Here is a 24,199-nt window from a genome sequence, read left to right on the forward strand (position 1 = left end):
ACGGATTATATATTAAATGCAGTTTCATTGTTGTAAACAAATATCAAGAATCAGCATTTGGCCTAATTACAGAATTCAACCTATACTACAGTCATATTTCTATTATTCAATAGTCAGGTTTTCTCTACGATTGAAAGATAAATCCCCAACTGTTACTTAAAATGAAAAGGAGATATACGAAGACATACCAGGCAAGTGGTAGCTAAACCAATGTAGAAATGGTATTATTGATTCCAGACAAAGTAGAATGGAACATTACATAGAACAAAGAGAAACATCACCTATGAGCCACAAGAGGCCATAACAATCGCAGCTCTTTTTGTCATGCAACTCAACATCAAAACACAAAAAGCAAAAACTGTTAAAATCATCCACTATGATTCTGACTTTATCAAATCCTCTTTATATTTTTAATACATTCCTCTAAGAAATTGACAAAGATGACAAAAAAAAATATCAGGGTGTTGAATATCATATTTAACTAACTTGATTTTAACAAATACATAAAACTTTGTACTCCAAAACGGAGAATGTACATTCTTTTCGAATGTCCTTGAAACCTTTACAATAATTGACTTATACTCAACCACAATAAACCCTCAAATTGCAAAAAGTAAACATCAGACATGCCACATTCTTTGACCACAGTGCAATAAAACTATAACAATCACATAGAAAAGTTGAAATAAAAAAACAAAAACGTAGCCACTTGGAAGTTAAAAAGCAGTCTTCTATACCATTCTTGAGCTAAAGAAAAAATAAAAACTGAAATTATATGCTATTTAGAAATAAAGAATTTGTCCATATTATACAATATTATGCAGCCATTAAAAAGGGTGAAGTAGAACTGTATGTAGGGGTACAGGACACCCATAGCGCATGCTGTTAAATGAGAAAGCAGGCTGTGGATTAACGTGTGCACCATGATCCCCTAAGGCTGGAGGGTCTGACTGAGCAAACACACGTTTTCCCAATTCTATTGCGTTGTGCCTCTGCAACTCAAAAGACAGTAATGTGATTCTTGAGTTTCTGTGTGCTCCGGTGCCATCCCCAGCCTGAGGAAATAAGAGTAAATGGCAGCTGATCAAGGGGAGGGCAGGCCAGGAGTAACAGGGAACAGCAAGGGAAAAGACCCTGGCTAACAGCTCAAATCTTATCCTGTCAAATATGTACATTTATAAAATGCATAAAGAAAAGTCTCAAAGTAATTACATTAAATGGCTCATTTTGGTTACTGAAAGTAAAAGAAGTGGGATGTAGGGTGGGGATGTGGAGAAGGAGGAGCTTTCACTTTTTACTGTTATGTATTTGTGTTATTTGAATTTTTGGGCCATGAGCATATTTTCATATATTAATCATTGAATAGCTTTCTTGGGGTATAATTTACATACCAAAAAATTTACCCATTTTCAGTGTACAATTCAGTGATTTATAGTAAATTTACTAAAGGGTTGTACAACCATCACCAAAACAGTGATGCAAAGTCAGCTTGGGAACACTATGATTGGAGACACCTGGAACCTCAAGGTGAAGGTCATAGCTTCCCGTTGGACTTTCTCTTAGCAGCCACTGGGGAGCCAGTTCCCTCAGGTAGGCTCTGAGAACAGATTCCCTGCTTTCACAAGGGACCTGAGCACCACTTCCAGAAGATCACCCTGGCTTCCTCTAATTCTGTCTGTGCTGTCAGCAGTGAGATTCCTGGAACTCAGATGGGACCTTTGCTTATTCCTGTAGCATAGAGTGCACACCACGTAGACACACGGGTCCTGGGGCTGGACAAAACCTTTAGGGAACAACAGTTATGAGATCCCCAATTTCAAGTGTAATAGACAGCTTTTCTCTAAAGGCCTCTCTTCCTGAAGGTACATGTTGGAGAAATCGACCCTTTTCACCTGGTGTCTAACCCCTTTTCTGTGCCTCTGCCTGTCCATCCATCCTCTCACTAACTCTCTCTCCCAGAAAGAGGAGTGGCCCATCCAAATGGTCAAAACTCAGAGCTGAAGGCTTACTGTAAATATTCAGTAAGAATATAATGACCCTTCAACCTTGTTCCCAGCACAGACACGGATGAAAAGAAGTTAATCTTATTAATTTGCTGTTTTCTTGTCTAACCTGAGGGGTGACTCAAGGGTCACAAGGATTTATGAGCTTGTTTCGCAGAAAAGAGTGCCTTTAAGGAAGTTTCGATCACCAGATAACCAGCCCTCAGCTGCCTTTGACACTCAGAATTCTGACTGTCCAAGGGCTTATCTGGAGTGAAAGAAACATGGACTTCCCCTTTGTTTCTCTGAAACTTCTCCTCCCAAGCCCCTTAGCTCTATAAAGACCCCCTGCTTTCTTCCTTCGTTAAGACAGATTTGAGAGAACCTATCCTCCTGCCTTCTCATTTTGGCCAATTCAAATAAACGTTTCCCCATCTCCAAGCACCAATGTCTCAGTGATTGGCTTATTGTGCATCAGGCACACGAACTTGAGATTAAGAGGTTCGGTATCACATCCATTGGGCTACATTTTTTTCCACTGGGTGAGGTTCTTATGCCTCAAGATTAGCACATTCCTCTTGTTCTTTCTCCTGCCACAGACAAAGTCTCTGCCTTCCCTTCTTCACCAGCAACTACAAAGATAACTTAGTGTGGGGCATGCTCTGTAGATGTAGCTCTTTTAGGTTTATGGGGTAAGAAACTGGAAGGTCCAAGCTGGATTTTCCAACTCAGCTCTTACCTAAGAGCCCATTGTTAGGAGGTAGCACATGGGTGCTCATTTGATGGATGTTACTAACATCTTTGGATGAAAACCCCAGTCCAAACCTCCCCACCCTCATAGCACTACATGTGACCCCAGAGAACCAGGGGGAGGAGTTTTAGCAGGGGCTCATGGGGATGTGTCTGTCTTACGCAGAGACCCTGGAGCTCCCCTTGTCTGCCAGTCCCAACCCAGCTGCCAGACACAGGATTTCAGTCGCTCTGTATTCTGGTGGTAGAGGATCCAGTACACATCTTCTCTAGCTAATTGTTCATGTCATGCATTCGGTTGGTCTCTGTGCCACTCACTATGCATGAGGAAAGACACCTTGGGTGGACACAGATGTACATAGACTAGAGTAGACTTGAGGTAAGCTCTAATGGGGTGAGGGGAGTCTGAAATCAGTGGTCGCTTCAAACCCTCCCCGCTCCCACTTCCTCCTTGGATCGTGCTTTCACAGCTTTTTACTATGCAGCATTTCCTCATTTAGGGATGGGTTTATCTTGTGATGTCTTCTGGATTAGAAGGGGCCAATATAGCATAAGCCGGCAGTGTGCATAGTGGTTGAAAGCTGTGTTTTGGTCCTTGGATGAGATCTTGGATAACATATGTCTCTGGATTAGGGGTAAAACTTGCATTTTCAGGTTTTCTAGATAACTATCTGTTTATTGGTATGGTGGTTTTAAAAATTGGCTACAAAAATTTTTTGACATTCCTTCCATCAAGAGGCAGGGTTTTTCTCACCTCTCCTTGAATCTGAGCAGGCTTCAAACTGCTACAACCAATATAGTGAGAGGAAGTGATGCTCTGTGACTTCTGAAACGAAATCATAGAAGGGGGTGTAGCTTCCACTGTTCACTGGAATACTCACACTGGAGCTCTGCTCTGTCTTGTAAGAAACCTGACTACTCTGCTGGAGAGGGCATGGGTAGATGCTCAAGACAACAGTCACAACTGAACTCTGAGCCAACAGCCAGCATCAACTGCTAGTCATGTGAGCGAGCCATTTGGATGGCCAGCTTAACTGAACCCTCCGATGACAGCAACCCAAGCCAACACTGACTGCACCCACATGAAACACGCCAGGTGAGAACTGTCCAACAGAGCCTTTTCCAGGTTTCTGATTTCCAATTTCAGGAGCGAAATAAAATAGTTGTGAGTTTGCACAACTGAGTTCTTGGGTAAATTGTTATAGTGATAGTGATAGTAATCAGACAGTTGTGGTCTGTGGGTTGTTGTGTTGGCAGGGATTGCATGGCAGTGGGGTGGAAGAGGACAACCTGTATCAGGCTGCTGAAATGGGCTGTCAGTCAGAACCACTTGCGGGAGTCTGCAGAGTCTCTGACTCACTAAGTCTTAGGTGGGCCCAAGAATCTCTCTTTTTAAAATTATCTCCTATAAAAAATTTTAAACTATTTTTATCACAATAGTGATAGATGCACCGTACAAAAGGATATGAATCCCCCCACCCCTCCTTGTGCTTCCCTCTCCTGTTATATTTTCAGTTTTCTTGCCTACTTCTGCATATTTATTTCTTCAGGTAAAATCAGGATCATTTTGCCATGTTCCTCCCCAATCCTGTTGGTGTTTTGGTTTAGATCACACTAAACGTATAGGTTAATTTATGGAGAAATAATATCTTTTCAATATTGAGTCTTTTTTATCCAAGAACACAGTATGTCCTTCCGCTTTTTTCGAGTGTTCTTGTACGTCCCTTGCTTGGGCTTTACCATGTCCATCATATAGGTCTTGTCTATCTCTGGTAAAGTTTATCGTAGGCATTTTATCTTTATGTTGATATTGTAAATGGGATCTACTACTTTTTTTTTTTTTTTTGTGAGGAAGACCAGCCCTGAGCTAACATTCATGCCAATCCTCCTCTTTTTGCTGAGGAAGACTGGCCCTGAGCTAACATCTGTGCCCATCTTCCTCTACTTTATGTGGGACGCCACCACAGCATGGCTTGACAAGCGGTGTGTTGGTGCAGGCTCGGGATCCAAACCCGGGCCGCCAGCAGCAGAGCGCGCACTTAACTGCTACGCCACAGGGCCGGCCCCTATTTTATTTTTAATTCATATTTTCATATAGGAAAGCTATTGATTTTTTCATATTAATTTTACAACCACTTACTGAATTCTTTTATTTCTGATGGTTTTGCAGTGGATTCCCTTATGTGTTCCAAACACATATGATCTGCAAATAATTTGGCCTTCCACTTTCCAAACTGTATACCTCATTCCTTTCACTTGCTAATTGCATTGACTAGTGCTTCCACAATAATGTTAAATAACAATGGTACATGGGAATGCAGGTTTACTAACACACTCCTGCTTTACAATTTGGGAAATTTATACCAATGGAATCTGATACAAGCAATCCACCGATCAGCATTGGGTAACCAGTGATTTGTAGCATCTTCAACTGTTTATTTCTTCAATCTGGCCTTGAAACATAATGCTTATTTCCATGATTCCAATAGAATATGAGGCCAGTATAATTTCCTAGGATTCTGTGAGCCAGGCCAGACCCCCTGGTTATCGATGGGGAGGCGTGTCCCACCAGTGGTAGCCCCTTATACATTTTTCTGTTACAGCCCTAATCACCTGTGCTTAGACTGTTTCAAAAGGGCTTCTCCCACTAAAGAGCCATCCTCATCGCTCCATCGCTTGGCACAAAAAGTAGATTCTCAGATGAAGGACACTCCCTGTCTTTTATCATTCAGTTCTTTGTGTCAGTCTCTCTGCCTAAAGAAATCAGGTTCTTAGAGATTCCTATCAGCCTTCTCTTGTCACCATCTTCGAGTGGTGTTCAAGGAGCAACAACGGGCTCACTGATTTTACCGGCCAGTCTCCACTGGAGATGTTACCAAGTGAGCAAGATTATCAAATGACCCAGATCTTCTTTTCTCTCCTTCCAAGTCATTGTAGCAACACAGTTTTCAAGGAAAGGATAAACCAAGCCAGAGGTGGTTGGAAATGTATTTATTTTTCTTCAAATGATCTTTTTCAAGCAATAAATAAAAACAGACATGTTGACTTTTCTAAAAAACAAAACCAAACAAAAAAATTCCCTAAACTATATACATCCTACAGAAATACAAGCATATCAAATGTAGAAATGACATCACTCTGAAAGATGGGGCTATTTACAGAAGTTACAAGTATTGCATTGCTGTCTTGAAGAAGCCTCTTCCTCGTATGACTCATAAACTCTAAGGAAGGACACGGTGCTCCCGGGGGAGGAGGGGTATCTTCAAAGAGGTAAAACTCTCCATCCTTCTTGATAGACAAGGAAATGTTCAAGGAAAAACAACAACATCCAGACACTGTATTCAGCTCCCTAGCAATGCCCACAGATCAGCTGACTTTCAAGGAGCATGAAAGGGCGCTCCATTCAGGAGGTCACATGCTCCTTGAGCTCCTGAGAGAAAGCATCTTGTCCCTCAGTGAGGCTGGGACTCGCAGTGAGGCCATGCTGAGCCAGTGACAAGCCCCAGCTGCGGTTTCTGCGAGACAATCCAGCTCGGTGTTATCAAGACCAGGCCTCCAACAGCACACTGCCATCCAGAAAGCAGTTTCCCAAATTGGAAAGCACTTGGGGCGCTCTGAAACGTACTGATGCCTGGGTCCCTCCTCCAGAAATCCTGGTTTAATTGGTCTGGGAGAGCCTGGTAGCAGGGTTTTCAAAGCTCCCCAGCTGATGCTGACGGGCAGCCACGATGAACCGCTGCCCTAATACTACGGGCTCGGTGGCCAACTCCCCATCTAACGGCCCCTCCCCCTCACATGTGAATCAACCGTCCTATCTCCCTCTGTCCACCTTCCCAAGGATTTTACATTTCTTCTCATGGCTTCCCAACTTTATTGAAAACTCTGGAATCTGGCTGGAATGAGCACCTGAGGAAAATGGCCCCAGGAAGGGATGACTGAAGCTGGGAGCTCCCGGCCACCTGCTCACGGGCAGCTTCAGCCTAATACTGCTCCACGGGAGAGGAGGCCCATGTCCCTTGGTGCCCCACCAACATCCTTGGGTCACACAAGATTCCTGGAGGGAACTGGCAGCACTCCTCAGTCTCTATAGAAAGATCCTGTGAGTCTACGGCCTTTTGTAGCCAACAGCACAGCTGATAATCAGTGCAAGTGGCAATGCTTTCTGGCCATTACAGAAATCTCACATCACCGTAAGTCACTCCATGGGAGGGATGCCTATCGAAACCCACTGGCCATGTGGACTGACCCTGCAGTAGTGTCTTCATTAGAGCCATTCCAAGTCATCCAAGGGGCTTTTGATGGGAGGATAAGGACCAAAAATCCCCTTTTCCAATCAAGCCAATTTCCTATTTTATTCCTAAGAGTTTTGGGACTCATACTGTTACCAAGTACAAAGAGAATGGCTTTATAAATAGCAGTTTGGCGTTGTGATAGAAGACTTGAATTGGAAAGCAGGGGAAAGACATGTCTGGGGCTGGTCCTGAGCTCCGACGGTCCGTGTGGTGGGAATCCAGTCTGGGAAAGCAGGATATGCAGGTTTTGGCAAATGTGCACTCATTCTATAAAAACTGAATCTGTTCCAGGCTTCTTGCCCTCCCCCTCGAGCAGCCCCTCCTCCCAGGCCTCTCTGCTGCTGGAACCCATAGCTCTTTCAGCTGCAGAACCCACTTGACTGCATTGATCACAAAACATGATGAAGCGACTTCCAGGAATCAAGGATAAAGTGGGAACATGCAACCGTCCTGTCTCTAAACAGGTCCATTGTCCAGGAACCCCAACTCCTCCACACCTCACCCCTCACTATTCGGCCAAGCAGCTCCCGGGAAAGGAGGGAGCCTTAGGCTTTTCTAGAAACAGGAAGTGGGAACTACGACCTCACCCAGAGAGAGGGCTAGACAAAGGCAGGACAAATGATGCCAACACAGGTTTATGTTTATGGAAGGAAATGTAACAAACCCAGTCCTGTCTGGGATGCTAGGATGAGAAAGAGCATTCCAACACTAATCTGACATTGAGGCTTGAAGTTATTTATGGGTGAGCAAAAATGTTCATTTAGATCTAGTTTCTCAAAGGGCTAAAAAAACACGCTCTCGTTTCTAGACAAGTTTGCAATTACCTCTAATCCGGCACTCCATAACAATACTGTTCCACAATACTACAAATGAAATTACATGTGGCTTGTTCCCTCCCCCCTCCCCTCAAGCCCGACCCACAGAAAACATCCTTCTCCCTCCAAAAGCTATTCCTCCATTTGGAAAGGTCCCTTAAAATGGCATTATCCCAAGAAAGGATCCTACAGTGGCACCCGAGTACCCCGGACGCCCATCACAGAAGCCCAGCAGCCAGCTCCCAAGCCAAGAGTCTGCCCGACTCCTCACTCACACTCTCTTGCCATTCTAGACCTCAACAAGACCTGAAATGTGGTGTCTACTCCCTTCTTTTTATTCAAAAGAGGGCCTTTAAAAATATTCACCTAAACCAGGAATTTCAAGAACATAAGAATTTGTTGGTGTACTTCAAGTAAACCCCCTAAAATTAAAAACTCCAATTTATGCAAAAGAGAAAAGATGGAGGGCCGGCCCCATGGCGAAAGGGTTAAGTGCGTGCGCTCTGCTACTGGCGGCCCAGGTTCGGATCCAGGGCGCGCACCGATGCACCACTTGTCAGGCCATGCTGTGGCGGCATCCTATATAAAGTAGAGGAAGATGGGCACGGATGTTAGCCCAGGGCCTGTCTTCCTCAGCAAAAAGAGGAGGATTGGCATGGATGTTAGTTCAGGGCTGATCTTCCTCACAAAAAAAAAGAGAAAAGACGGTGCTTCCACTTACAAAAGGATCCATTTCAGGTCTGTCTCTAGTTAGCTGGTTTCCCCAATGGCCTTGCCAAATGATTTGCTGTAGGAAAATCTGAGTTGCACCCAATTTTTCAGGAGCACCATATATGATATGGCATTTATCACAGATGATGATATACAAGTCCTCAGGCAGGCCTATGAGAAAAATGCTCCCACCACCAAATTGAATTACTGATCATCAGAGAGAAAAGGTGGCATTGTGGTTTAACATCACTTCAGTGGTCTGTGTGCCCAGGAACCAGCTTCGAAAGTAATTAAAATGTATTCCTTTCCTTTCTTCCTCCTCCCACCCCACCTGGCCTGCTTCTCAGTGGCAACAAATGCAGGTTGCTCATCACGCTAACTGGTCCACCAAGGAGAAACCACTTGCTCCCTAACTGCTCTGACATTTGCATGCTATTGTGCTCGGCTGATGGACATCAACATATATTCTAAATCCACGGTCACTAGACTCTTTGTACTTACATACTCCGAGGAAATTCTTAATAAATATTTTTATTTATTATTAAGCATAATTATTCACCTCTTATTGACTTAGAAAGGAAAACCAGGTCCTAAAAGATTAAAAAAAAAAAAAATTTCTGTAACTACAACAACAAACAAGGACCAAGCACAGAGAACCAGGCACTTGGGGCAGACCTGCTTTCTTCCTGTGGCCCTTCCCTTCCCACTCTCCCTCCCCTAAATCAAACCGGGTGGGCACATTTGCCAGGATCTGTGGGTTTCATAACTTCAAGCCTTACTGCTTACAAAAATGAGGTAAGAAATTCCTATCTGAAAAGTAAAACTGACACATAAACCAAACCGAGGGCTTCCCTGCCCACTGAGGCAGCCATTATTGCTCTAAGTTGGAGTGTTTTGTTTGCTTTTAATATGTAGTCAAAGTCCTTATTGCCATTCTAGCGGCCCCGTGGCTGGCCAAGGAGCAATGGATGGGAAGGAGCTTGGTGGTCCGCCCCCAGCTGGTCAGTCCCGACTGGCTGCCCACACACGGCCCACCCACCCCTGGCCGGAAGCAGACCGGTGTGGGGGTCCCCAGAGTGGCTCTAACAGCTGGGGGAGGTGGTGATGGGGCTGTGCAGGTACGGCAGGCTGCTGGGGGCCGAGTGCACCCCCACCGAGACCGGGAAGCTGAAGACGAACTGCGAGGTGGGGGTGGGGGTGGCCTTGCCGCGCTCGCGCAGGGGCCCGGAGGGGCTGGCGGCCTCCGCGGCGCAGGACGTGGCCAGCACCTGCGACTCGAACTGCAGCAGCTGCCCCATGAAGCTGAAGTTGGGCGAGATGATGCTCCGCCGCTGCTTGACGAACTCAAAGGCCTCCTCCAGCCTCACTCGCTTCTTCATCATCAGGTAGGCCAGGCAGATGGTGGCGGAGCGCGAGATGCCCGCCTGGCAGTGCACCAGCACCCGCCCGCGGCAGTCCTTCACCGCATCTGGGGCAGAGAGGGGACGCGGTTAGGGCCCTCGGCAGTCCGGGCCTTCACCTGAGGGCAGGTGCAGGGGGCCTGAGCCAGAACGTGGGGGCGCGGGGAGGACCTGAGAAGTGCGGAGGATGGGCATCCCACTGAAGGAATCGCCATTCTAGGCTGAGGAGGGGAGGGAAGAAACTCACGTGGGAGGGACCAATATCCTAGAATTCCACCTGGTCTAGGATATTTTTGAGACTTAACCAAACAAATGGGCTACACTTGGGAAAAGCTTGTGCTAAAGCCAGTTAAACCCCAACCCACATTCAAGGATTTCTGTTGGCAGAAACAAAACCAATGACCTGTTTCTCCCTTTCTTTGTCTTCCTCCTCATCCCCAAAGCCTTATGGTCTAGGCAGCTGGAGACACCTAAGGAAAGGTTATTGGCTCTATAAGCCAACAGTATGGGCAGGTGTAAGGAGTTTGTCTTCCTACCCCCACCCAACACAACATCCAGTGGGCAAGCCTTCCTGTGGAGGAGGAGGGGAAATGGGTACACCCTACATACAGCATCTCCTAAGTCCCTCCTTCAACACATGGTTACAAGCCGGTCCCTCCCATCCTCCCCACCTGGCCTCAACCCGGCACCCCAGCCAGGGCCAGCCTACCGATATACTCTATGGCTTCCATGAACCAGGAGCTGATGTCAGCCTTGTGGTTGTCTTCCACTGGGATGCACTTGTACTGATAGTGTCCTTCAAAGTGGTTGGGACAGTCGGAGGAGACGTTCAACAGGGCCGTGATCCCCAGGGCGTCTAGCATGTCTCTCCGGGCAGCATGGTAGGCACTGCCGAGGTAGAGGAAGGGAAGGATCTCCACGGGACCCCCCTGCACCAGAAAGGGGAGACAAGGGCCCCCAGACATCATGAGTGTGGGCACCCAGGAAAAGGGCCGGGGTACTTGGGACAGGGGGAGGGAAGCCAGTCTGAGGTGTGCTCTGGGGAGAACACCTATGGACATAGCCCTTCCAGGTCTCCCCTTATCCACAGGGGCTTCTGGAGGGAGCACTGGGCTCAATGGGACGTCTCGAGCCTTTACCCTCCACTCTGCTGTGGGCAGAGAAGCCAGGACAGGTAAAGCCCTGGGGGCCCCTCTGGTTCCAGCAGCCCCCTCCCCTGTGATAAACGGAGGGGCAGACACAATGATGGCTTGCCACACCATTTGTGACATTCAGAGCTTACACCTGCTAATCATCAAGCTATCTGTTGTGTGGTTTAGGGACTGACTTGGTTGGATAAGTCTTCACTTGGCACATCAAAAACAGATGCTATGTCAGCCTCACAGACAAGAAGAGGGATCTTGGTAAAATGAGATAATGTCAGCTTAAATTAATGACCATTTTCTGAGTCACATCAACTCGAGTGATCTGGGATTTGGGGAGCAGAGTTGCTGGACCCCATAAATTCACTCCCTCTCCATCTAAATGACAGGGCTGGAAGGGGTGGGCTTGTAAGAACTACAGTGGCTTGAGCTGGTTTTCTTGGGGGAGGGTTGGCTGACCATTTATGTCCACTTGGCATTCACAGTTGGCTTGTACATGGGGGGCAGCCTGACTGTTGTGGATCGGGGCTGGGGTCCACAGGCCGCGCCTTCGAAGAAGGGTGTTCTCTCGGCTTCCGACAAGGCAGGCCACACACTTCCAGCTTCAGCCGGCCTCCTCACTTGTCTGCACATAACTCTGGAGGCTAATCAGGGAGTTACGTCTTATATTTTTTTCTTAAGTGAGGGTAATAAGAGAGGGAAGGGGAAGAGTTCCAAGGAACAAATGGAATTTATTCCTAACCTACCTAACATCCCACCCTGTACTCGTGGTTCACCACATTCTCCCCACACTGAAGCACCGCATCCAAAGCCTTTGAAAAGCTGAGCTCTGAAAAGAACCCCTCCCAACCTGGTCGTGCAGGGGGGTCCCACAGGAGCTGCATCCCAGGTCCAGGGGCTCGGCGGTGCTCGGGGGCACAGCAGGCGGGATGGCTGCCAGGGCCTTGGTTTTGGAACAGAATTCCGGGTATTCGGAGGAAAACCTCTCATAGCCACCTGTAAAGGAGAAAGAAGCAGGTTAATTGGGGTCACTAAGCCAGCAGGAAACCAGAAGGAACTTGAATCCTTTCCCGCCCGAGGAGAGCAGTTGGGAAGCTGGGGCTGGCTAGATCTACATTTGCCACTTGGTGGCGCTGTGGAGCCAGAGATAATGGCCATGGAGCATTTTCCAGAGACACAATCCACATTTGGCCAGGACTGCATCTTGAAGACTGGAAGGAAAGTTTTATGGATGAGACTTTGGTCTGGGATGCAGACACACAAAGCAAGATCTGCAGGGGGGATGCAGAAGGACGAGCTCCCTAAGGGTGATGACAAGGCATGAAAGACGGAATGGCCACTGTGGGTTTCCACGAGTACTGGGGCAGCCTGCAGCTGGGCCCCGGGACCAGCAAAGCTGTCCGTCATCCCCCAACTTCAGCCCTTCCTCTGGAGAGGTCCTCCAATGTGGGAGAGAAGAAAAACATCCTGGCACCAGCCCTTCTGGATCTCAGCAGTGGAACAGATGCCAATCTCAAGGCCTCATGAACAGCTGTTCCATCAACGAGGGGCCAAAACAAGAGGAAACGGGCTTAAATCGACATAAATCCCTCTTGCTACATACAGGTTTGGGGCAAAGGAGGATTTCCTGATCTGAGAGTTGCTAAGCCCTGGAATGGTTATCTGTGGGATCATCTTCCGGGGAAAGGAAACTTTTAAGTAAGAAAAGATGGCCAACTTCATCTGGAATAGTGTTAGTGCCAAGCAGAAAAGTGCCGGCTGAGCGGGGGTGGGCAGGGAAACTCCGAGAAGAGACATGCTCAGCCTGTATCTCTGATTTTCTTGTGATCTCCGGGCCTTTACTCTTCGGGTAACTTACAATTTACTGTCAATATTTGGCCCTGCTTGTATTTTTTACTTTTCAGTTTCTGTAGGACCAAGGGTGGATTATAAATTAATTCAGCAGGTGAAGGAGGTCAAAAGGTACCAACTTCCAGTTATAAAATAAGTCAGTCCTGGGAACGTAATATACAGCATGGTGACTACAGTTAATAATACTGTATTGCATATTTGAAAGCTGCTAAAAAAAAAAGTTACTAAAAGAATAGATCTTAAAAGTTCTCCTCACAGGGGCAGCCCGGTGGCGGAAGCGGTTAAGTGCGTGCACTCTGCTTTGGTGGCCCGGGGTTCGCCGGTTCGGATCCCGGGCGTGCACCAATGAACACTGCTTGTCGAGCCATGCTGTGGACGTGTCCCATATAAAGTGGAGAAAGATGGGCACTGATGTTAGCCCAGGGCAAGTCTTCCTCAGAAAAGAAAAAGAGGAAGATTGGCAGATGTTAGCACAGGGCTGATCTCACACACACACAAAAAAGTTCTCATCACAAGGAAAAAAAAATTTTTTTGACCATATATGGTGACGAGTGTTAACTAGACTTATTGTGATCATTTTGCAATATATACAAAAACTGAATCATTATGTTGTTCACCTGAAATTAACATAATGTTATATGTCAATTATACCTAAAAGAAACCAAAACAACCACAAACTTACTTAATAGTTATTAATTAATTCAGTAGGGCCTGCACGTTGTGGAACAACCACTCTAATGGACCCATTCAACTAACAGTCACATATGTAGCTGGCACCTTTAAATCTCTATGACAGATCGAGGTGGTGCCACTGTTCCCTGTTACGGTTCAGCGTCATCTTCCAACACGCAGACATGTGATGGTTAGTCAATTACTTGTCCTGAATCCCAGCCCTAGAAACCCCTGCCTCAGAGAGAGGGAGTGATTCTTTGCCAGATCATAAGGCTTACAGAAACAGGGCCGACATTTTTTCCTCTCTGACCGGAGGCTCCTCTCTTCCCCTCCACTCCCTCCCTCAGGATATAAATGGCTCTCTCTCTGGTCACAGGCCCCCGCTCCTGCTGAGTCATAATGACCAGCCTCCCCGGATGGAAAACCCGCTGGAGGGACCACCATTGCCCGTTTCAGACGTGCTGGTGCCCTTAGTGGTCAGCTCATCACAGGGGCACCCCTCCCTCCCATTATCACCCTGTCACCCCCCTTATAAAGCTGCAAACACTGCTGCCCCAAATGCAGTGAACAGAGCGTGGGGGAAGAAGAGCCAGCAAAGTCCCTACCACCGTCCTCGGGGCCAAGAAACTTCAGTAAACGCTCCCCTTTGGAGAAAGTGGGAGGGGAAATGGGTTGATCAATAAGCCGTTGAATACCTATATAAAAGCCCATCACTTGTTACTCTAGAGACTTCTACAGGATTTGGAATTTTTTAAAGAAGATGATCCTTGTGTTAATTTGAGCTATTTTTTTTGTTAGTTTTTTGAGGACGATCAGCCCTGAGCTAACATCCGTGCCAATCCTCCTCTTTTTGCTGAGGAAGACTGGCCCTGGGCTAACATCCGTGCCCATCTTCCTCCACTTTATGTGGGACTCCGCCACAGCATGGCCTGACTGACAAGCAGTGCGTCAGTGCATGCCGGGATTCGAACCCGGGCCACCAGCAGTGGAGTGCGAGCACTTAACTGGTAGGCCACCGGGCCGGCCCCTAATTTGAGCTATTAAAACACATTTTTTCCAAAGAAATGTAAGGCATGAGTGGTGCCCTCCAAAACTCATCCCCTAGACAGGCAGATGATGGGACCACCCAGAAGCGAATGGTGAAGGCACAGGAGTGCCAGGGCCAGGCTCCAAGGTCACAGAGAAGGAGCACCTTGAGGGCAGCAGAAGGGGGAGGAGCCTCAGAGCGGTTGAGAGAATGTTCTTCCCGCCGCTGAGCACACAGCCTTTGCAGTCAGACTCACAGGTCTGAGTTGAATCCCAACCCTGTGAATCATCAGCTGTGCATCCTGGGGCTGTCACTGAACCTCTCTGAGCCTCCTCCTCATCTGTAAAATGTGATGAAACGTCCACACCCGAGTCCTTCAAGTGCTGCCTGGAACAGCCAGCGTTCTCCGCCTGGCCTCGGGGAGACACATGATGAAGGTTTCCTTTGGCACCTACAAGGGGACTCCATCATGACTGGCAAATTCCCAGACTTTGCACAGCCGTCTCCTCTTGGGCTTCACTCATTTTTGCCAGTCAGAGTCTTGAGACCTGGTAGTCAGAAGAAGGGTAGGTTCCGCCCTTCCTGAGCTCAGCGTCCTTCCCAGTCAGGGACATCCGCTGCCTCCCGGGTCGATCACCCGTCAATCCCGGGGAGCAGCAGGACCCTCATGGAGGGATCCCCGGCTGAACCCCAGGAGTGTGGCGTGTGGCAGTGGGCAGGACAGAGGTGACCCAGAGGCCAGACCAGGCCTAACGGGGGGCGTGTGTCGTCTCCCTCCAGGCTGCTCATAACAGGACAGAGAGACAGCAACGGTCGGAAAAGACACCATTTGAACGGAGCAGGAAAAGGATTACTGAAAAGTCAGTTCTCTCTGGCGGATCTTTAAAGAGCAAGCAGAAAGGAACTAAGGCAAGAAGCAGATTAGCCCAAGGGACAGGAGACCACTGGAAGGGTCGCATCCCTGACGGTGGCAGCAGTGAACAGGGTTTTTCCTCCTGAGCTGCTGCTGGCTTCTGAGGGTCTGTGGCTAGGTGTTCCAAGGAGCATCCCCAAGGCAGCTCCTCTGGTGGGCAGGCCCACAAGCGGCACTGGGGCTGGGTCCTGGAAGGACTGGATTGTGCAATGACAGAGCAGGGGCAGGCGGGCAAGGGGGTACAGATGGAACGGGCAAGTTAGGAACCAAGCAAGTCCCACCCCACAAGGCCACCCCCCGGGAAGTCATCTCCCGGTATCAGATCCGTGTTAATAACAATGATAGCCACTGTCGAGAGGCAGTGCTCACCACGTGCCAGGCTCTTTCCACACGTGTCCAACCAGTAGCCCTTGAGAAGGGCCTGACCAGCCCCAATTTTACAGAAGAGGGAACTGAGGTGCAGGGCAGCCCCCAAGTAAGAGCAGGGCCAGCACTCAGCCCACGGGCCTCAAAGCCAACTTCTAACCTGGCCGTCAGGAGCCCACCCAGCTGCCTGCCCATCTCTGCCTTCCTGGTGGTCCTTCTCCAGGACCGAGGCACCACCTGCTGGTTTGATCACATGAAGACAGACTTTCCATGCCAAAACAGAAAGGATCTGAAGAGGGCACTGCTGACATTTTGCCAAACTCGGCTTCTTTCCAGTGCTTTTCTAGTCATTAAGGAGTTGTGACCAACATTTTTTATTTAATGAAATAGAACAGAAACTACCAGAATGCACTGTTTAAAGAGGGTATAATTTCATGGAATTCTGGTCCCAGGTGTGTCTGTATCCCTATTCTGGGTCATGATGGAGACCAGTAAGAACTAGATTTAGATCACCACGTTCTACCCAAAACTCATGAGAGGGAAAGCTTATTCCCACCACATACACAGGCTCCCCACAGGTGACATGCGGGTGGGAGTCCCAGCCCGAGCCCTGGGAGCTTGAGCAAGCACATTCACTCCTAAACCCTATTTTGCCACGCTCAAAATGTAAGAGTTTCAGACTCTGTCATCTCTACGTTCCAATATTCTGTGATCTTAAATGTCCACGATCTACTTATTTGCAAACTACAAACTGATAGCACGTGCCCAATTCTGCATTTCTGTCTTCTGAATACAATTTCATAACAGACATGCCAACAAATTTCCACCTGTTTCTTTCTACGTCCTATTGAATGTGATTCCGTAACAGATATTCTAATTTTGACCTGTTTTTCCCATGTGCTTATTTAATACTAGATTTTCTAGTCCTAAAACTCCCATTTTCTCATCTTAATTTTGAAACTTAAATCTAGGGGGAAAGAAAGAAATATAATTTTTCACCCGACTGTCTTGAGGAGTAACTACATCTACAGTTCAACTCCATGGTCTCTTCTTTTTCTCATACACACTCACACAGCAAGGCAATTTTCAAAGTTTACTGAAAATGATGACCTGCTGGCCGTGAGTCCAGCTGCCCGCCTCCCGCCCATGCAGGGGCAAGACAGAGTGTGTGTGAAATGGTTTTGGAAAGGGCAGACTGACTAGTGCTGATCAGACCACCATAACAGGACTCTTAATGGGGTCTGTGATGGGGAAGACTATCTTTTGGTGGTGACTATGGTCATGGATCTTAATGTGGCTGCCACTTTTTTCCCATGATGCTCTCAACACTCAGAGTATCACCCGTTCACAGACAGGGCTCATAGCCTTCATCTCCAGGGACATCTTAACAATGAAAGGCAAGCACTGCCCAGCAAGAAAGTCTGGGGTCATTTGAAGGTCATTTGGCTTTGAGAACTTCCCTTGATGTACATGTTGACTTAGTAAGCGCCCATGGAAATGCTGAGCAGTATTTAAAATTTACCTGAGTGGGCTTCTCGCCTTGGACTCCACGCACAGACCTCCTGTAGGTCTGGGCCAGCTGGCTGACACCTAAGGCCACGCTCAAGCTGGATCTTGTTCACGGTCCCTCCCAGTCCTTCTGTGCTATCCCAGTCCTTCTGTGCTATCGGCTGCATTCAGCAAGCTGGCTTCCAGCATGCTGGCTTCCGTTTGAGAGTGAACTTTTCTTCCTGTCAAACTTCCTCTTTGGTAGGCAGAAACTACCTCCCAGCAAGGAAGCCAGCTATCTGGTTTCAGATGTTTTGATTTTTTAAAGGAATTTCTTGGCTCCTTAAAAAAGCCAACTGCACTGGGTTCTGTGCAGCCCATCGTGGTGGGGACAGCCCACCCCTCCTATAAGCATCGAGGACAAGCCCAAGGCAGCTGTGATGGGCTGAATTAACAATCGGGTTTTCACTCTCAATTTACACCTACACCCTCTGTCTTTAGTTCTTTTGTTGGTTAGAAGCATCCAGTTCAAATGATGCAAAAGGAATGTGTTTGCTTCATTCGTTGTAATTCCTTAGTGAATTACAATAGGGGTTAGAAATTATCCTTAAGGCCTACCATTTTTTGTAATTGTAACACTCCCAGTCTTTGGCTGTCATAGCATTGTGGCATATCTGCAAGGAGAAAAGCCAGTCCTTTTCCCTTTGGGTGGAAGAAGTGTGCAATCTTAGCACACCCCCACCCGGGGCTATGCTGTTTGATGCCACTGACCTTCTGGGGAACTAGAATGTGTTGGACAAACCGGAATAGAGAGAGAAAAGACAGAAGAGAGTCACCAGAGTTGCCAGGGCTGCTGGTTGAGCCCCAGCCCCCACCCACACCATTCATTACTGGCCTTAGTGGCTGTTTTCTACAGAAAGTGTAATGTCAGAGTCTGTATGGTCAGGCCTGGGGACTATAGGGTACAGGAGGTCCAACCTGGAGAGAGAACTTGGACTATCTAGTTGATCCTCCCAATTTCTCAAAACAGCTCCAAGACAGCTTTTAAATCAGAATTTGAATAAGAACTGACAAAGGTCATGAGCTGAGATGAATTTTAGACAGGAGGAAAGTGAGGTAATGTTTTTATACCTGAAATCTTACGTGTAACAGACTGACTTGTTATTTGGGGAATATGGGAGGTAAAGAATGACTTCTATTACGGTTAAAAAATGCTCTTTTTGTCTTTCTCTAAATGACCGGGGGGGAGGGGGTCTAAAACCCTAATCCAAGGATTTATGAAGAAGAGAGAACAGGATTTCAAAGGAGATGTGTACCTCACTGTAATAAAATTTGATAAGCTGAAATTTCTAAACTGTCCCTAAAAATGCCTTACAGGATTTTAAATAAAATGAGCTGGGGGGAAAAAAAATGTTTACCCCAATGGAAATCTTTTACTAGCAAAAAACCCAGAAAATGTAGTGATTTGGGTTATTGCTTTTAGCAAAACTTGGGTAATATTAAGAAATGTAAAAGCTAGGTAGCATTTTATTGATATTAAGTAAAGTTTACTCAACTATGAATTCTGGCCTGTGGTTTAGTTATTAACTACCTGCAGCAAGTAACCAACTGCCTGAAGTGGCAGAAATAGAAAAATCAGATTTTTAATAGAAATTAATTGGTAGCATTAGAAAGCCGGTGGCCAGGAAGCATAATCTAACCTCTGAAAACACCCTGCTGTTTTTCCTGTCCCCCCAGGACGGCTGACACCAACTATTCGTCTTCCACTGGCTTCACGTTTGACCACTTTTACTGCATACCCATCACTACACATGAAATGAGACACACAGAAAGGCCCATTACCTGCAGAATAAAACCAACAACTCCGGTGGGAACCATGTTACCCAACTCCTAATCAATTCAGGCATTTACTAAAGATAATCCAAGGGCTTTCTTCTGTGTTTCCCAATGTTTCCCTTTAGTTCCTGCCCCCAGATCCCCTCCCATGAACCCACGTTTCCTCCAGTCCACTGGCTTCTCCTCCGTGGAACATAGGCCGCCTGGCTTTCCTCCCCCGCCTGCACCTTCCCCGCAGCGGGGTGGGAGCAGACCCTTCCCGGCTCCTGCCTGCCCACACGAGGGACAACTTTTCATCAGAGGGCAAAGCCAAGGAGCAGGAATTTTGTTAAGACTGCCTCTGCTCAGCCCAAATATGAAAATAAGCTAAGTTAAACAGAAAATGCCCCAGTTAACCTCAAATATGTTCTAGAACCCCTACAGAACAAGCTGGAAGATCCCCCCCACCTCTGTGAATTTTAGGCAGCTGTATCCAAAGGCAGGCTCCCTGCGCTCATGAAGACCCAACTCAGCCTCCCCTGGCGACTCCCGGGGTCTATTCCTACACAGACCAAAGTCGCACCTGCAGCCCAGGCAAGATCTCGCTGCAGAGGGTCGCCCTCCCTGCGGGCCCCATGTCAGACAACAGGAGGCAGTGCAGCCTCGGGAAGAAACAGCCCTTAGAACCAACACTCATTTTCCGTTGGCCGGGCACCTCGCCAACCGCCAGGGGACTGTCATTTTACCCGGAGGCTCCTGTCCTCCCAGCCTTGACGTTTGTATTTGCCTCGCGCCGAGCGGCTCGTCCGCGGGGCGGCTCTCGGAAGCGATCGGGCTCCGGCTCTCCGGTGGGATTCGAGGGGACCAGGGAGGTGCCACGGGCAGGAGGAGGACACCTTAAAAATATGCCTCCTTCTCCGGGAGCGGGGCCTAAGTGCGCGCCCGGAAGCCCAAGGGCCAAGGTCCCCGAACTGCCGCTCTCGGGCGGTCCCCTCCAGATTTCTTCCAGGAAGAGAAACAAAACGAACCCAGACTCCACGTGGGTCGGCCCTGCTTCGAGGAGGGTCCTGGGTTTAGAAGCCCGCGAAGGAAGGCGCGCGCTCGGCTCTAAATCAGAAGGGACTCGAGGACGGCGCGGCACGGGGACCATCCCGGCCAGCCCCTGCCACTCAAAGGGACTTTAGTCCCAGAGACATTTCTCTCGTCGTTCCCACCAGCGCCAGCACCAGGCAAGGGAGAGCAGGCGTGCTCGACAGCCTGGACCCCCACCCTGGCGTCTAACAGTAGTGGCCGCGGGAGTCCGCTGGACGTGCGCGCCGGGCACGGCTCGGCGCCCAGGGCAGGCGAGGCCGGCCGTCCCCAGCGCCCAGCTCGCCCTACTTAGCGGCCGGTCCTTCCGGTGCAAGCCCCTTCCTGGCACTTTCTCTTAAAGCGCTTTGGGGAGAAAGGAGGAGAAGGATTGGGCTCAATCGGAGGTGCAAAAGGCAGCCCTCCAAGAGAAAGAAAAATCAGCAAAATCGCCTTAGTGGTTCAACCAAAGGTCAACAGCAGCATTTCCCCAGCAGCTGACAGGTCAAATGGCCAGGAAACAACTGCCGAGAACAAAGCCCCCCGCTGTTCACCAGGGGCAAACTCGGCTCGTCGGCACTGAGCAGTTTTGTTGTGCTTTTTGGAAGGGGTGATGGGGAGAGGTTTCCGCCCCTCCTCCCTCCACCGTCTCCCTTCCTCTCGGGTGAGCAGGTCCAGAGAGGAAAGCAAAGGAGGGAGGGGGCGCGGGGCGCCTGCAGGAAAAGGAGCGGCTCTTTGATGGCGTGGGTCTGAAACGCCTCTCGGCTTTGGAGGCGAGGACCCAACGAAGGCGAAAGAATGCGCGGAATGCGGCGGCGGGAGGAAGGGGCGCAGCGCAGCGCGGCAGGGGGCGCCCCTACCCCTCGCGCCCTGCCTGCTCCTCCTCCCCGCCCCCGCGCCAGCGTCCCGGAGAACCATTGCCAGACACGGCCGGGCAGGTGCGGCCGGCGCACGGTCCCTCCAGTTACTTGGATAGCGCTCTGTCCTTCCGGGGTTCTGACGTCCAGATTTGACATGACCTCCCGCTCCCCAAAGAGTTTCTCCAGGGCTCACTTCAATCAAGCATGCACCGCCATCTGATAGTCCAGAATCGTGTCTGAACAAAAGGTCGTACTTCTCCGATGCCAGAATTGAAGAGGCACCGTCCCGCCTTGCGTTTCCCAAATATTCAGATCTCCCCTCCCTACCCGCCGCCGCTCCCAGAGCCGGGGTCTAGCCCGAGGCCGGACGAACTGGCCACCTTCCATGCAGAGCTCGGAGTTGGGCAGCAGGAGACGAGATATAGATCGCTCCACTCGAGGTCCGCAACCCGATCTTCCTTTCTGCACTTACCGAGGGCTGGTTTCCAAACGAACCGGCAGGGCCGATCCCACCCCGGCGCTCACCCTCCTTCACCCTTTTCCCCACCTCTTGGGTTCTCCGGGTCGGACTCAGTGCAGGGCTGGGCACGCCAAACCAAAAGGCTTAACCTGTCCCCACCCGCACAGTGGCATTTGAGAGCACTTCCCTGGACTCTAAAGTGGGCAACGCAGATGAGTCGCTTCGCCCGCGAGGCCAGACCCTTAGTGAGTGTAAATAAACGCAGAATCTCCAGGGAGGGTGCGGAATTACAGGTGACGGAGGAAACGCGCACCCTGACCGTCTCTGAGGACTTCAGGAGCTCGCACTTGCACAAAAACCTTGCAAAACCGTGCACACCAACACGCACAAAGGAGTGCGCGGGGATTCCCGCAGCCACGAGTCCCTCCGGGCACTTCCTCTGCCCGTTAAGGCCAGGCCGCCAAGCCCCGCTACACCTACCCTCCAGCTCGCGCCCCGGCGCCCGCGGTTACCTTTGAGCAGGCAGATGTCGGTGCGCTCGGCGTTGCGACGCAGCGCTTGAACTACCAGAGACACGGTGCTGTCCTCGCGGAGGCTCTCGGCGCGCGGGCTGCGCTCGTCGTAGACGATGACCGCCGAGTAGAGGCCGGAGCGCAGGCGGGCGCGCACCTCCTCCTCGGCGGGCAGGATCTGCTCCAGGCTCACGGAGCCCTTGGCCCGCCGCCGCACGATGGTGTTGCAGCGCACGTTGACCGAGCCTCGGATGTAGCCCGCGCTGTGCGCCAGGAACGGTCTGCAGTCCAGCAGCAGGCACTTGCCGCCGCTCAGCAGCCCCAGGGCGCCGTGGCTGCCGCTGCCGCCTGCGCCGCCGCTGTTCTCGTCCCGGTTCATCAGCCTTTTGAGCACGCTGCAGTCCATCTCCCGCAGCTCCTCCACCGTCACCATGGTCGCCGGGAACTGCGGCTGCTGGGCACGCGAGGAGGCGAAGGACACCCGGGCCAGCCGACGTGGAGGAAGGGGCAGGCGAGGGCTACAGGAGGGTGCGTGCAAACTTGGCCCCCGGGGCTCCCACGGGCGAACCTCTTTTCTCCAGTCCCCTTCCTCCCGCAGTCTCGCGGTTACATAGCAGTCGGAGCGGCTTCGGGCGCCACGCAGCACGGCGCGCGGTGCTGGGGGAGGTGGCGGTGGAGGGGAGTGTGTTTACGGGAGAGGACCACCGGCTCCCTTCTGTGGTTGCCTCTGTTGTATTTTGCCGGTTTGCTGCTCCTGCCGCCGGCGCCGGCGCTGCCGTTCCGGCCGCCGTCCCCCACGAGCAGTCGGAGCTCCGCGCACTGCCCCAGCCAGAGTTTCCTCCTCTGCTTATAGATTTATTAATGCTCCGCGGCTCTCCCCCGGGAGGGGGCAGATTCATTACTACCTCTCAGGCCCCGCCTCTTTCCATTCTGCGCCCGGCGCCCTCCCCCGCCCCGCGCGCTCGCTCCCCGCCCTATCCCGGCGCCCTCGGCCCCGGGGGCCCCTCCTCCCACCCCCTCCCCGGAGATTGAATGGAGTGCCGGCTGCTCGCGCCTGGTCACGGGAACGCGACGTCACAAAGAGCGGAGTAAACAGGGCGCTCGGCGCTCGCCGGCAGGCCCATTCATAAAACCGAGACCGAGAGGAAGAGGGAGGCGGCTTCCGACCGGCGGGCGGGCTGCGGCGCGCGGACTTTGTGAATGGAGCGCGGCGGCGCCTCTCGCCGCGCGCCCGCCCGCCCGCCCGCCGACCCCGGCCTCCGCGGCGCGTGTCCTGCCCGGCACCAGGGGCCCAGCAGCCCCTCCACCCGCTGCGGCGTTCGGCGTCAAGAAAATAGCCAGTCGAGAAGCCGGCCTAACGGAGCCAGGGCTCGGTTTGGAGGTTTCATCCGTTTTTCCCTCCGTGCTTCCCCCCTTAAGCGCCCCACAGGTCTCCTCCCGGGACCGGAGCGGAGAGGGGACCGTGGCACCGCTGAGCAGCCGGCGGGGCTGGGACCTCCTCGTCCCAGGCTCACCGAGCGCGTTCGGCCCGGCCAGTCGTTTTTCCAGTGCGATTCCTCAGACTTTAGCTTATGCATTAGCCTGATCGATTTTCATCGTAAGCCATTAAATCAGCTTTATAGCTTCCCAGGAACGTGGGCAAGCCCCAAGTTAGAAGATGAAAGAGCAAGCCCTCCTGCCCCGAAGCCCAGTAACAGGAGTGAGGTGTTGGGTTTGTTGCTTTACGACCCAGAGGGAGGCATTAGTTGCCGGAATGTTGTGCCCATGGAGGAAGGCGGGGTGTCACTCCCTTCCACGCTTCCTAAAGATGTTTATTTACCCCTGGTGGGGAAAACCCCGACGTTTTTGCCTTTTGGAAAAGTCCTCACCCCATCTTGCACACGTGTGAATCGTCTCCTCAGGAAATGACAATCAGGGTCCACATTTGGTGCGAAGCTAGACCCAGAGAAACTGACGCGTAAAGGATTTAATAAGCTCTGGGGCCGATTCAGGTTTCTTTGCATCCCACTTTCCGGGTCAGGTAGCATTTCTCCCGCCCCTAGTTTGACTTAGGCATTTCAATTCCCAGAGGCTCC

The 24,199-nt window shown here is 50.3% G+C and overlaps 1 protein-coding gene across 1 annotated transcript; it reads right to left on the minus strand.

The window, feature by feature from the left end:
- Window positions 1–7,933: 7,933 nt before the first annotated feature.
- DUSP4 (dual specificity phosphatase 4) lies at window positions 7,934–23,036 on the minus strand. The gene is made up of 4 exons (XM_004428813.3): window positions 22,125–23,036; window positions 11,943–12,088; window positions 10,660–10,879; window positions 7,934–10,018 (listed from the first exon to the last, which is right to left on the minus strand). The coding sequence occupies exons 1-4, from the start codon at window positions 22,555–22,557 to the stop codon at window positions 9,633–9,635; spliced, it is 1,185 nt and encodes a 394-aa protein (XP_004428870.2). The 5' UTR covers window positions 22,558–23,036; the 3' UTR covers window positions 7,934–9,632.
- Between the last annotated feature and the right edge of the window lie 1,163 nt (window positions 23,037–24,199).

Source organism: Ceratotherium simum, chromosome 28 (assembly GCF_057802395.1).
Source record: "Ceratotherium simum simum isolate JZ-2026a chromosome 28, ASM5780239v1, whole genome shotgun sequence".
NCBI lineage: Eukaryota > Metazoa > Chordata > Mammalia > Perissodactyla > Rhinocerotidae > Ceratotherium > Ceratotherium simum.

Coding starts and splice junctions, on each gene's coding strand:
- DUSP4 (XM_004428813.3), bottom strand. CDS start 22,557: ATGGTGACGGTGGAGGAGCTGCGGGAGATGGACTGCAGCGTGCTCAAA. Junction 12,089..22,124: donor CGACATCTGCCTGCTCAAAG/GTAACCGCGGGC, acceptor TCTCCTTTACAG/GTGGCTATGAGAGGTTTTCC. Junction 10,019..10,659: donor GGAAGCCATAGAGTATATCG/GTAGGCTGGCCC, acceptor TCTCTGCCCCAG/ATGCGGTGAAGGACTGCCGC.